The following is a 13985-nucleotide window of genomic DNA, read 5'->3' on the forward strand; positions in this document are numbered from 1 at the left end:
CACAGGTCTTGGATATTTCTAGTTGAGTCAACTTAAGACACCAGTGGTTAGAGAGACTGTGCTTGCCTGGATGCCAAGATTTAGTTTTCTGGTTTGGATAATTTTTTTTATCACTATAAAAAGCCTTGAGAGATGCACAGCGAAGAAGCATTCAACTTCCTCTTATCAGGGTGGCATGATCTGGATCTCAGCAAAAAAGCTGTTGGGGAGGAGGATCCTTTGTGACTTCTCTGCCCTGTGGAACATCCCTCATCTAGTTGTAAGCCAGTTATATTTTTAGGAACACTGAAGTCTTGACATTTTTAACAGGCTGTAGGATTGGAAAATCTATGATCCTTGTGGTGTGGTTTTTATTTGCTTCTTGTAGTCGTTGCTGAGTCTGTTTTAAATCATTATTTTTTTTTCCTTTGTAAAGCATTTTGAGCTTCTTCAGCAATTGAGGTGACTAATATATTGGTTAAAATAAATGTTGATTGCTTCAGAGTGCAGCATGAATGCTGAAATCCAGCGATATGTTAAAGATTAGCCATTATTGGGCCTAGGGATGATCCCCTGGCCTGCTTTAGCAGGCTATTCAGATATGCTTAGTAAGCACTGGCTGAACTGGCAGCCTTCCAACAGGCCTCAGATTTATTTATTTTTTTAACAAGTTCCTGCCTGTGACTTTTAAAGCGTTGCATAGCTTCTTGACAATTGTTGACAACATTTTTCCATGACTTGCCTACTAGGTGGTGTCTGGCTTTGCATGTAACCTTCACTTGTTGACCTGTCTGCCGAACAAGCCACAACTGCTTGGTTTACTCACACTGCTAATCTATAAGAAACAATTTTTGAAAGTATGGCGGCTGAAAGTGCTTGCACAGATTTTTGAACCCATCAAATAAGATAATCATTTTAGATGGTGGTGTGTCCTTTATGTAATTCTTAAATAAAGTCTTAAATAATTCACCTCACTAGAAAGGAAGGTGCCTCTGAGCATGTGCAGAGTCTCCCTCTCCCATTTTTTTTATTGTAATGCTGCTCTGTCGTCTCATTGAAAAACTAAGCATATTAATATATATATTAATATATCAGGCATTTACTGAATTCAGTGAGAAAGCCTGGAGTATGAAGTCAGGGATTGCCGAAATTAGCTTTAAGTTTATTTTGGATCTTAGCTTCTAATATGAAACTGATAGCTGCTCACCTGGCCTCCTCTATAGAACCGTTCATCCAGGTACTGTGCATGCCTGATTAACATCAAGAAAATGTTTGTCTTTATGTGCCTTCAAACCACAAGATCAGACTAGATCAGTAGTGGCGAATCTATAGCACGGGTGCCAGAGGCGGCACTCAGAGCCCTCTTTGTGGGCACGTGCGCCGTAGCCCCAGCCCTAGGCCTTCAGCTGAGTTTTATAAAACCTTTTCGCTTTAGGCCTCCACCACCGTGTACAAAAAAAAAAAAAGGTTCAGTCAGTCAATTTCAACTTCTTGCAGGGAAAAAAAAAAGATCTGGCAAAGCTGGAATTGATTGATTGAACTTTTTAGTCCCACCCAGTCTGCTGTTACCATCACAGCCATGCCTACCCAGCACCCAACGATGCATAAGTGGGTTTTGGGTTGCAGTTTGGGCACTCAGGCTCTAAAAGGTTCGCCATCACTGGACTAGGTCTAAGAACAAGCAGATGAGAAATCTCATACTGCTTGATTTAACATTTAGAGCAATTCATAGAAAAGGTAAAATTATATATGAGCAACTACATTATGGATTCAGGTATTTTCTTATTCTGTTTTGATTTCTTTTTTTACTTCTTGCTCGCCCAGTTAGTTACCAACCCCCCAATCCTACTATTTCTTCTTCTTTTCCTTTGTCCAGCTATTTCCACTCTGTACACCCTTCTCCAGCACAAGAAAGGCAGTACTGTAGATTAAAAAGTGTAAACAAACCTCTAGCTGTTCTCAAATAATAGGAGAATTCCTATGTTAATCTCTTTTCATGGGCAATCTTTTATGTTAATTATCAGAGCCCCTTAAAATCAGTCCTTTAATCTGGATGAATGGGTGGGGTGATGGGAAAATTACTGACAAATTCAGGTGTATCATTCATGCCAAAAGAGGCAGGGCTTCTTTTGTTTACCAAGACTTCTGTGGGTAATATTGATATTTACAGTTATCAGTTCCTTTGCAAAAATCAAAAAGAGGGCATTTTTCATGGTGAAGAAGAGTTAGGAAGCTGCTGACTGTCAAGTAATTAAAGAGGCCTTTCTTGGAAGATTCATGGTTTAAATGCTAGAAAGCATGTTAAGGCAGGGAATAAGGAATGGCAGCAAACAGCTGAGATACAAATTTCACAATGGATTACATAAATATTTCTCAGATATGAAGCTGAAGATGCCTCATGTATAATTTAAACGATGTAGTTCCTCTTCCCTTCCTTTGCTTTAGATATATTATTTAAATACACATTTTAAATAAAGAACAGAACATTCCTATCTAAAAGATGCCTGGGTCCTTATTATAGGATACCAATTAGTGTTTTCATAATGTTGTGACATCCTTGGAAAGAGCAGTGATTTATTACACTATTTCTTCCATATGAAGATCTTGTTCTCCACAGCATAGGATAAGTTCCAAATCAAGGTACCTTGTATGACTTTTACAAGCACTATAATAAATATGTTAAATAGTTGTTTGACAGCTGTCATTTTCCCGCCTGGCAATGACAGTATGTAGATTAATCCTTTTTATTAGTTTATATTAAAATATGCTGAGATCTGTGTGTGTGTATATATATATATATACACACACACTCAACAAAAACTGTTGTTTAAGAGCTCTGAAATGGATTGTCAGCCATAGTTTACAATTCAGATGTTTTTTAACATCTGTTTTCATGTAATCTTACATGTAACTAGCTGAACTAGTTTTTTTTTAAAAAAAAAATCATTTTAGCATAAAGTTTAGGTCAATTGGAACATTTTTAAATTCTTGGAACAAGTCTTTAATGGACAGAATGTTTGCGATAGTATAAATATTCACATACATTTAATCCATTACATGTAAAATGAAGAGTTTGGAGATAGATGTGAACATATATTTTTATCTGTCCTTGAGGATTAACATTCAGTGAAAAATAATTCAGTTCATTTCTATACGGAGAAGGGAGTGTGCATATAACCGACTCATGCATTTTTTTTTATCAGATAAAAGGTAATTAGAGAAAGAGTGAGAGCATAGATCTGCATTATTATTAAGACTGAATCATAGTTTCTTCTAAGCTGGTATCTGAGCTAGCACTGGGCACATGTGTATAGAATCCAAATCCTCAGTCTTGAATGAATAGAGTAGAAATAGTGTTACAAACCATTCCACCATTCGTAATTTTCTTTCCGGCAGTTGCTATTTTCCTCAAAAAAAAATTACAGCAAATAATTGCCGATATATTTTTTTAAAACTTGAAAATGGTGCTGGGAGGTTGATGGGTAGAAATAATCTGAAGTTCCTTATAGCCATCCCCAAAAGCTTTGGACCTTTTTGGCTTATATCCTCCAAAGGGGGAAAAAAAACTTAGAACAGAAATTCAGGAGGTGACTCATTTGTATTCTTTCCCAGCCAACAGTATGTTGGGGGAGGAATGACATCACTGGGCTTAGAACTATGAACGTCTGCTTGTCCATCAGCAGAGATAGCTCTGTAAAACACAGCAAAATGTTGATGGAAAGGCAGAAGCAGAGCAAAGAAAGATCCAGCTTAAAATGGGGCCAGATGGGGGAAAAAAGTAGAATGCTAGAAATAATCCCACGGTACAATTCTATGGGAGAGAAAATTGGGCAGCAACTCTCTTTGGAAGCTTCTCTGCGTCTCCTTTCTGATCACAACCGCAGAATGGAACTGCAGTTTAAGAGGGTTTAATCAGTTTAATCAGAATACAGTTGGAAGGAACCTTGGAGGTCTTCTAGTCTAACCCCCTGCTCAAGCAGGAGATCCTATATCAGGGCTCTTCAAACGTGGCCCTTTTATGACTTGTGGACTTCAACTCCCAGAATTCCTCAGCCGGGCACACGTGCCCGGCTGAGGAATTCTGGGAGTTGAAGTCCACAAGTCATAAAAGGGCCACGTTTGAAGAGCCCTCTCTTATATCATTTCAGACAGTCTCTTCTTAAAAACCTCCAGTGATGAAGCAGGCCCAACTTCTGAAAGCAAGCTGTTCCAATGGTTAATTGTCCTCATTGTTAATTCCAGGATGCTTTTCTCCTTGAGTAGTTTCCATTCATTGTTTCTTGTCTTGCCTTCCAGTGCTGTGGCATGTTTTGTGGATGTTGTCCTAGCTTGCTTGCTTGATGTTCCGCAACATTGTCATATGCTTACAGTACAGAATATTTACACGGCATCCATGCAACAACAGCAAAAATGTACTCTAAGTTTATTTAGATACCATGTTACTGACTTAATTGTTTCATTTATTTTAATTTTTTTTAATCCTCCCTTTGTTACTTTGTAAGTAACTCAAGGCGGCAAACATACATAATCCTCCTTCCTTCTCCTGCTTTCCTCATATCATCAGCCCTCTGAAGTGGGTTGAGCTGAGAGAGCAAGTGGCCCAAGATCACCCTGGTCATTATTTAAGGTACAATAGTTGACTTACCTAGACTTTGGACACCAAGAGAAGAACAGTGCTCCAGATTTGGTTCTGAAAATAGTCTCCTGAGTAAAGCATGTTCTCAAAGCTACCATTTATGCATTGGTTTAAAACAGGGGTGGGGAACCTTGGCTCTTTTATGACTTGTGGACTTCAACTCCCAGAATTCCTGAGCCAGCCATGTTGAGGGGAAAGGGTGAGGTTTCCGTGCTGGCTGAGGAATTCTGGGAGTTGAAGTCCACGAGTCATAAAAGAGCCAAGGTTGCCTAGCCCTGGTCTAAAAAGAGAAATAAATTATAAAAGAAAGTAAGTCAAGCACAGACTTATGTGTATATTGTATATATAAGAGCCAGCATTGGGTAATGCTTAAGGTGCCAGACCAAAAGCAAGGAGGCCCATGCTCTAGCCCTCCCTCAGGCATAGAAACTGGCTGCGTGACTTTGGGCTACTGGCTGGGTGACTTTGGGCTAGGTGCTAAGTCTTAAGTGTAGACTGCAAAGTTGAAAAATGTCTATCTACCAACATCTATCTGGACTAGTGTGGTAGATTATGGTGCATAACTTTCAATAAAAAAAAAGCTTTCACTCTGCAACTGGATCAGTTGGGGCTGATACGCATACAGTGTTATAGAAGTACAATATGTCTTACCAGAAATAGAGAGATTATACCCAGCTATCTCATGTTGCTACCTCATCTCCTATTCAGCGGTTATCTCTTAATAGGGATTTTGCATCCACATTTTCTTTGCAGCTTTTTTACCTCTTAAATCAGCTTTGAAGTTCAGATAGAAGTTACTTTCAAATAGAAGATTGTCCTCTGGCAGTCCTTTAAGACAGAGGTCCCCATCCTTTTGGGCATCCGGGGACCAGTTCCGTGGAAAGAGCGTTTTCCATGGACTGGAGAGTGCGTGGTTTTGTGTGCTGCCTGCATCCCGCAGATGGGGCTTTCCTTTTTGTGCGGACCGGTTGCTGGCGTGCCGCAGCCCGGTACCTGTCCATGGCCCGGGGATTAGGGACCCCTGCTTCAAGAGGACTGGACCAGTTTTCAGGATACCATTGACCTACTTGTGCACTTAGGGGAGAATATGTGAGTAGGTAGGGAATAAAAATAGTTCATAAAGTTTAAAATCAGTATAAATATTATAGTAGTTCCTTCTGTAAATGGAAGGGTAGAGTGCCTTATTTTTTACACAGAGTGTTTGTTTTTAAGTGGCTCTTGCACAGAGCACCTGAAAACAAACCTACAGCCATAATTCTCAGAAAATTGGCAGTGGGATTAGGGTGTGGTTAGAAGCTTGTATCTTTAATTTGTGCTGCCAAAGGGCTAAAGTATGACCTGCAGAAAAATAATAACAAACCTTTGTTTGTTTTTTTTGGGGGGAGAACAGGAACTGATTTTAGGGTTGCACATCTGTGTCCTTGTCTTAACTCTGTAACCTAAAGCCCCCTAAAAGGCCTGTTAATGAAATCAAGTTAGAAGGACAAGGGGGTAATATTAACAGCTGTAGAGTAAAAACGTGCCACATTAAAGCTGCCTTATAAATTACATAATTAAGCAAAATTTAATGAGGGTGAACATGGGGAAATCCTTCTGGCAGCCCACAAATTCTCATGCAGGTATTTAACTAGGAAGGAATAAGATGACTTAGCTGTGTGTTTGGCACTGAATTGCTTTGGACCAATAGCTGTGGGTGAGATTAAGGAAGTAATGAAATGTGTATGGTTGCTTCCACAGGGCAAAGAGGCTATATGCACCTCCTTAAACATTAATTCTCTCCGTTCGTACTTCAAGCGAATTATAAAAGACTCGATAAATACATAAACAGGAGCATAGACGCCTGGTTCTCCCCGCAGTCCTCTTCACTCTTCCTTTTTGAGGATTTTTTCTTTGATGTTGATTCCCTTCTAGGAAAAGGGAAAAGAGGGAAACAGGCAAGGAAAAACACTTTCCTTCTTATCTGCGTAATGAGTAGCTATGGGGCAGAGGGACTCAAGGAAAGTCTTGTCATTATGTTGTATGCCTTGAATTTAATAAAATGGAACGCCTGACTGAAACTTCTCCTGTAAGAGCTGAACAAAATTTGGGGCTGAGAGTGGGATATGCTTACCATGAGATTGCACTGAACATTTGAATAATTATTGTCATGAAGTGTTTGAAGTGTTTACTAGTTATTAACTAAGGGCTTTCTATTAGTGTCTTAGAATTTTTGAGAACATAATTATTACATAATTGAAAACAAGCTGGAGCAATTTTCATGAATGGTTTTCTGAAATGTTTGCCCTGTTCCTATTGCTTTTTAAAATGGAAACCTGTCTTTTACAGGACAAAACTGAACTATAATTCTCCCAAGGATGATGGATCCGTGTATAAAATTGAACTTGAAGGGATATCTGTGGATACCATGAAAGAGATTCTGGACTACATCTTCAGTGGTCAGGTGTGTTTTTGCTAATATTGATCCTCCATATATCTTCAGCAATATTCTGTCCGCGCGTATGGGGGTCCAGTCACAATTCTGTCCATGACTGGTCAAAAGTTAGTCCCTAGAGTTGTAAGTTAAATCTCCTCAGAAATACGTTCACAAAGCAGAAGTATCCTGGCCAGTTTCCCCAAATCTCCTGATGGATCACTGGAAACTTTGCAAAGTTAAGATAGACTTTGCCCCAATTTGTTAAATGCTCCTTTCATTCTTAAGCGTCAGTGTGATGGTTCGAAGAGATTATGCTTTTTCTATTGAATGCTAAATACACAAGTGCTTCTCAATTTACAGCTACTTATTTAGTGGCCATTCAAAGTTAACCACCCCACTGAAAAAAGTGACTGTTTTCCCCCTTTACGCTCTTTCCAGCATCCCCAGGGTCACATGATCAAACCCAGATGCTTGTCAGCTGGTTCATATTTATGATGGTTGCAGTTCCCAGGGGTCATGTGATCACCTTTTGTGACCTCCTGACAAACAAAGTCAATGGGGAAGCCAGATTCGCTTAAGAACCGCGTTACTAACTTAACAACTGTAGTGATTCATGTAAGCACTGGAGCAAAATTGGCTTAGCTGTCTCGCTTAGCAATAGAAATTAGGTCTCAGTTATGGTCATAAGCCAAGGAGGACCTCTCCTCCGGCATCCATTAAGAAAACACAGCTGGAGAAGATTGGAAGTCCAAGTGGATCATTCTCATTTCTGCAGTAGCCAGCCGAACACTTTGCTGAAGGTGGTAAATTATATGGGAAACCACACATCTCTTATGTGTTCCATGAATGTGAAAGCCAAGTTCACTCGTCATGGCTAATACAGGCTTAGTTTTTTTTCATGGACTGTTCTTGGCCCCTTCTAAAGCCTGGTGCCCCCAATCTTTTGGGTACCAGGGACCGGTTCCGTGGAGAGAGGTTTTTCCACGGACCAGAGAGTGCATGGTTTTGTGTGCTGCCTGCATCTCGTGGATGGGGCTTTGCTTGTTTATGTGGACCGGGGGTTGGGGACCCCTGTCTTAAGCAACCATTGCACCATTTGTAGCAAGAGGTCAGGTGAGATGAGAATTATACACAGTGCAGGATTGTCACCAACTGTTTCCTAACTTCAGGAAAGATTGGATGATCCTTGTGTGGAATATATATTACAGTATGACATAGCCAGTAATGTGGACCCATTGGAGAAGAAGAAAGCCTATGGGCTTGCTATGACAAGTTCACATGTAATTCTGTATTTTTCCTGCAGTCTACTGTTCCATGTTTATTAGCCTAACAGTAAACCAGGAAGAAGCAGTTGGGTGCTAAAGTGGATAACTATCTGGAGTTTGATTCAGGCCACCTTCCTCACCGGCTGTATTTTTCTGTCTTGAACCTAGATCAAGCTGAGTGAAGAGACCATTCAAGATGTGGTACAAGCTGCTGACCTGTTGCTGCTGACAGACCTTAAAAAGCTCTGTTGCGAGTTTCTGGAGGGTTGCATCGCTGCTGAGAACTGTATTGGCATTCGGGACTTTGCACTACACTACTGTCTACTCCACGTTCACTACCTGGCCTCGGAGTATCTTGAAACACACTTCCGGGATGTCAGCAGCACAGAAGAATTCCTGGAACTCTCTCCTCAGAGACTGAAAGAAGTGCTGTCGTTGGAGAAGTTAAACGTTGGGGATGAGAAACATATTTTTGAAGCGGTCCTTCGGTGGATTTCCCACGATCCTGAATTAAGAAAGGTATACGATTCAGAGTCAACCTTTAAGAAGTTTGCATAAACCAGGGGCCTTCAAAATTGGCCACTTTAAGACTTGTGGACTTCAACTCCCAGAATTCCTCAGCCAACTGGCTGAGGAATTCTGGGAGTTGAAGTCCACAAGTCTTAAAGTGGCCAAGTTTGAAGACCTCTGGCATAAACATATGTGCTCGTGTTGATTTATTGGGATGCTTCTAACGTATGAAGTTTAGCTCTCTGCTTACATGGTCATTACATGTCCGCTCTGCTTTGACTCTCCTTGCTCCTGTAGTTCATATGTTATCCTACACAGTGGAGATAGTCCTTCACTGACAACCTTTCATTTAGTGACTCTTCAAAGTTACAAAAGCACTGGGGGAAAAAAATGACTTGACGACCGTTTTTCACAGTTACGACCTTTGCAGCATCCCAGTGGTCACATGATCAAAATTCAGACGCTCGGCAACTGATTCGTATTGAGGACCCTCACTGTGTCCCAAGATCACGTGATCCCCTTTTACAATCTTCTGACAAAGTCAGCGGGGAAGCCAAATTCATTTAACAACTGGGTTACTCGCTTATCAGCTGCAGGGATTCATTTCATAACCGAGGGCGAGAAAGATTGTAAAATGGACGGAATTCATTTAACAAATGTCTCATTTAACAACAGAAATGTTGGGCTCGGTTGTGGTCTGTATTTCTTGTTGCTTTTTTTTCTTTAGGCACCCCTGCCCGCCCCCCCCCATGCCTTCATTCATTACAAGAGTAGTAGTTGGAACTATTTATTCTCTAAACATATAAGTTATATATATTTATGAGACATGATATAAGACCCCTGCCTCTGCGTGCAATTGAGGGAATGGTATAGGATTTCCTGCCCTTTTGAGATCGTTCTGCCCAGTGTATCCTTCTGCAAATATATTCCTTACCCTCCCATATGATGTTAAGCGCTGCCCCTGCCTGTAAAAGTCTGTTAACAGGAATTTTAAGCACAGAATTTGTCTATAAAGCTCATACAGTTGGGATCGTTTTGTGATTTCCATTATCTTTGTGGCTGTCCAGGTTCATATGAAAGATGTCATGTCGGCTGTGTGGGTCACTGGATTGGACTCTACTTACTTGCGTGAACAGATGATGAACGAGCCATTGGTTCGGGAGATTGTCAAAGAATGTAACAACATTCCACTCACCCCACCCCAGCAAGAAGAGGCAATGCTTGCTTCTTTTAAACCCCGAGGATATTCAGAGTGCATTGTGACCATTGGGGGCGAAGAAAGAGTGTAAGTAATTCAGGGAAGCAGCCGTGGATCTCACGCAGCAGGGGAGGGGTCAAAAAGACAGAGAAGACATACATCTGAATAAATACTCCATCAAAGAAATGTGTGAGATTGCAGTAGTGGAGAATAAATGGACCTTAGGGTCAAGTGTTTGGGTTCTCTGTGACCTGAGCTTACTTTTCCTGCAGAATGTTTCATTGTCAAGCTAAGCCCATCTTCAGGTAGACTAATGATGTCACCTAAACATCTGGCAGAAGAAAAGCAAGACCCCAAAAGACCAAGAATCCAATGAGTTTGAAACTTACACATTACTTTGAGACAGTTATCACTCAACCCTGTGGCTTAGCTCCATCCCTACCCATCAAGGCAAGATCTGCCAGTCTCTCTGTTCCGTCTCATTTTTAAATATTGAAATAATGTTTTAAAATGGTGAAATGGCACGCTGCAGCCAAAGTGTCATCTTTCGCTTCCAGAAAAGCTTTTGGGTCTAAAGTTGGCCCCATAAACTGTTTATAGGAACTGCAAAGAACGATCAGCCTGAGCTGATTCTTGCTGGATAATATTTAGTGATCAAGATGCACTAAGTAAATTGTAATCTACTATATCCTTTATATCCTGAAATATTTAATGGAGAGAGCTGAGCACTTTTTAAAAGCGTTTAACAGCGAATCGTCTTATACCAACGAGTTAATTTCTGCTTTTTCTTTCTATTCAGCTCCAGGAAGCCCTCAGCTGTAGTGCGATGCATGTGCCCTTTGTATGATCGTCACAGACAGTTGTGGATAGAGCTGGCTCCTATGAGTACACCAAGGATAAACCACAGTGTACTTTCTGCAGGTAGGACAAAGGCTTCCTTCCTTCCCTTGAGTAAAAGAGTATAGAAATCTTTAAATATCTGTAAAGTCAAATAATATTTTAGCTACTTTGGATCACATCCTGGTCCTTATTTATTAACCTGGTCCTTAAATATTAACCTGTGACTAATTAACTTCTCTCTAGTTTGGAGGAAAAATGAAGGAAGGAAGGAAGGAAGGAAGGAAGGAAGGAAGGAAGGAAGGAAGGAAGGAAGGAAGGAAGGAAGGAAGGAAGATTGGAAAAGGAAAGAAGGAAGGAAAGCGGAAGAAATATTAGTTTTGCCAAACCCATGTGGTGTATCGATTAAATATTTTATGAGGTGACCAAGGCACTATCTGTTTTTGTCTAATACATATAAGCCAATACCCAAAAGAGATTAGTGGAAAATTTTATGTATTCATAGCTTTTCCAATTTTTATCCCCTTACTACTGTATTCTAAGAGGTATGGTAGGTTTTCACCGAAGATTTTTTTCCCCCGCTTCCATTTCCTCAGAGGGCACATATTTCTGGACGTTAGAACAGGCAAAATTGTAGATACAGCATCACAATTTGATCTCTGACCATTTTGGATGCACGCATGATGTAGGTGCAAGTATCAAAGGGTTGCGGCTTAAGTTGCGATACGATGTGGCTGTCTGGCCATTTTGAACATTCTTTTTGCAGATGCTGTCATTTTCCACTCAGACATTCTGACAAGGAAGTGCTATAAACATGTACATCCTTGTCTTAGGAACCCAGTCATATGGTATATATTTTGCTATTTTTTTTAATATTTCTTCATTGATGATGAATATAGTCAGAATATAAAATAACAGAGCTGTAAGGTAATTTGGAGATCTTCTAGTCCAAACCCCTGCTCAAGCAGGAGACCCTAGACCATTTCAGACAAATGGTTGTCCAGTCTCTTTTTGAAAGTCTCCAGTGATGGAGCACCCACAAGTTCCACTGGTTAATTGTTCTCACTATCAGGAAATTTCTCTTTAATTCCAGGTTGCTTCTCTCCTTGCTTAGTTTCCATCCGTTGTTTCTTGTCCTGCCTCCAGGCGCTTTGGAGAATAGCTTGACTCCCTCTTCTTTGGGGCAGCCCCTGAGACACTGGAGCACTGCTATCATGTCCCCCCTCGTCTTTCTCTTCATTAAACTAGACATACCCAATTCCAGCAACCGTTCCTTATATGTTTTAGCCTCCAGTCACCTAATCATCTTTGTTGCTCTTCTCTTCAGTCTTTCTAGAATCAAAACACACTTTTCTGCCTTTTTTATATATAACCCAATACAGCAAATATCCCTAATATTCCTTCTGCCTTCTATTTTGAACCCTCTGAGTTGACTTGGGCTGAAAGAGAATGACTGGCTTAGAGTCTCCCAGCCAGCATTCATGCCTAAAGGAGGCTTAGAATTCAGTCTCCAGAGCCAGCTCAACATTACTACACTAAACTGGTTCTTTTACTCTTTTCATATAATCCTTTTGGCCTTATACATTTTCTTTGGTGCCTAATAGAAACTTATTAAACACCTTACAGCCAGTAAATAGGTACATACATTATATTCAATCATAGTTTTCTTGACTACATTTAACAAACTACATTGGCTATGTTCACAAAACATACTAAGCCTAACCCCGGGGTAGGCAACCTTGGCTCTTTTATGACTCGTGGACTTCAACTTCCAGAATTCCCGAGCCAGCCACGCTGAGGTGAAAGGGAGAGGGTTCCAAGCTGAGCCATACTGGCTCAGGAATTCTGGGAGTTGAAGTCCACAAGTCATAAAAGAGCCAAGGTTGCCTACCCCTGGGTTAGAAGACTCTAAGGTTCCTTCTTTTTACTCTGTTATTAAAATCTGAAGACGTCGTACTTTTTGATAATCTCTTATCATCCTTTCACTATTCAGTTGTTGATTGTTCTTATAAAGTGTATCCGCTGGCTCGGTGTTTTGAAATATATCTTTACTTTCTCTGCTTCTCAGAGGGATTCCTGTTTGTCTTGGGAGGTCAAGATGAAAATAAAACTACATTAAATTCGGGTGAAAAGTTCGACCCAGATACAAATACATGGAGCCCCTTGCCACCCATGACTGAGGTACTTGAATTGCTTATACCCTCCGTGGTTTATATTGTAACCTAACAAGATTTACAGTGCTGTATGATTAGGATTTCATTTTTACACCTTATATTTCCAATAGGCACGGCACAATTTTGGCCTGGTCGAGATCGATGGGGTGCTGTATGTTTTGGGAGGTGAGGATGGAGAACAGGTGCTCACTTCTATGGAGTCCTATGACATTTACAACAGGACATGGACAAAGCAGCCAGACTTAACCATGATTAGGAAGGTAAGAGGCAAGCAAAAGGAAAAAGCAAGCTGGTCATATTTCTTTCTGAAACTACTGCAGTGCATCTCTTTTTTTCCACTCCTTTTCTCCATGTGACAGGGTTTTTTTTTAAAAAAAAAATAAAAGGTTCTTACCAATTATAGGTATAAAACAATAAGCTCAGTTTTCCTTTCTGTACCATTCCCCAACCCTCACAAATCTATATGCAAGGGCTGCCTTCCAAAACGTAGTCAGGCCAAGTCAGGAATTTTGAATTAATCAGTGTCCCTGTTATGGTTCCTGTCTAGTTGTGCGCCAAAGATCCTGCGCTCCAGCAAAGAACCAGTCCTGTTGCCTTCTCCATAAAGGAGGAACAATATTGCGGCGAAGAGTCTTGTTCATTAAACCCACAGTGCCCTCTTGAGGAAGGCAGTTGTACAGACAGCGGAAAACCATTGGCGGGAGTTCTGAGCGACAGTTTTCTCTCCCTGGAGTGGGTCTCCTCTTTCCTCCCGGTATGGCCTGTGAAGGAGGAACCAAGCATCCCCCATAAAACAAAAGAGACAGGTTACAGGGGTCAAGTCAGGTCAGCCCCTCCAAAGTACGCTGGTTATAAAGAGGCAAGAATTGGGCAGATCCAGAAGGAAGCAGCACTTAGCCCTCTCTTCCTCAGAAGAACCGGTTCTCCTTCTGCCCCTCGGTGGTGGTGGCTCAACATCCTTCCTGATGAGACA

At 40.9% G+C, this 13985-nt stretch overlaps 1 protein-coding gene across 1 annotated transcript in view; it reads left to right on the forward strand.

Annotated features, from left to right (window-relative positions):
- Positions 1–13985, forward strand: part of GAN (gigaxonin) — a 34311-nt gene that overhangs the window by 2035 nt on the left and 18291 nt on the right. Inside the window, exons 2-7 of the mRNA XM_039353477.1 lie at positions 6941–7055; positions 8462–8812; positions 9871–10088; positions 10801–10922; positions 12907–13019; positions 13123–13272. Of these exons, the coding sequence (XP_039209411.1) occupies positions 6941–7055; positions 8462–8812; positions 9871–10088; positions 10801–10922; positions 12907–13019; positions 13123–13272 (1069 nt within the window). The remainder of the gene's footprint in view (positions 1–6940; positions 7056–8461; positions 8813–9870; positions 10089–10800; positions 10923–12906; positions 13020–13122; positions 13273–13985) is intronic.

The sequence above is a fragment of the Crotalus tigris genome, unplaced genomic scaffold (assembly GCF_016545835.1).
Source record: "Crotalus tigris isolate CLP2741 ecotype Arizona unplaced genomic scaffold, ASM1654583v1 scf7180000018525.42219311030:4301911, whole genome shotgun sequence".
NCBI classification, from domain to species: domain Eukaryota; kingdom Metazoa; phylum Chordata; class Lepidosauria; order Squamata; family Viperidae; genus Crotalus; species Crotalus tigris.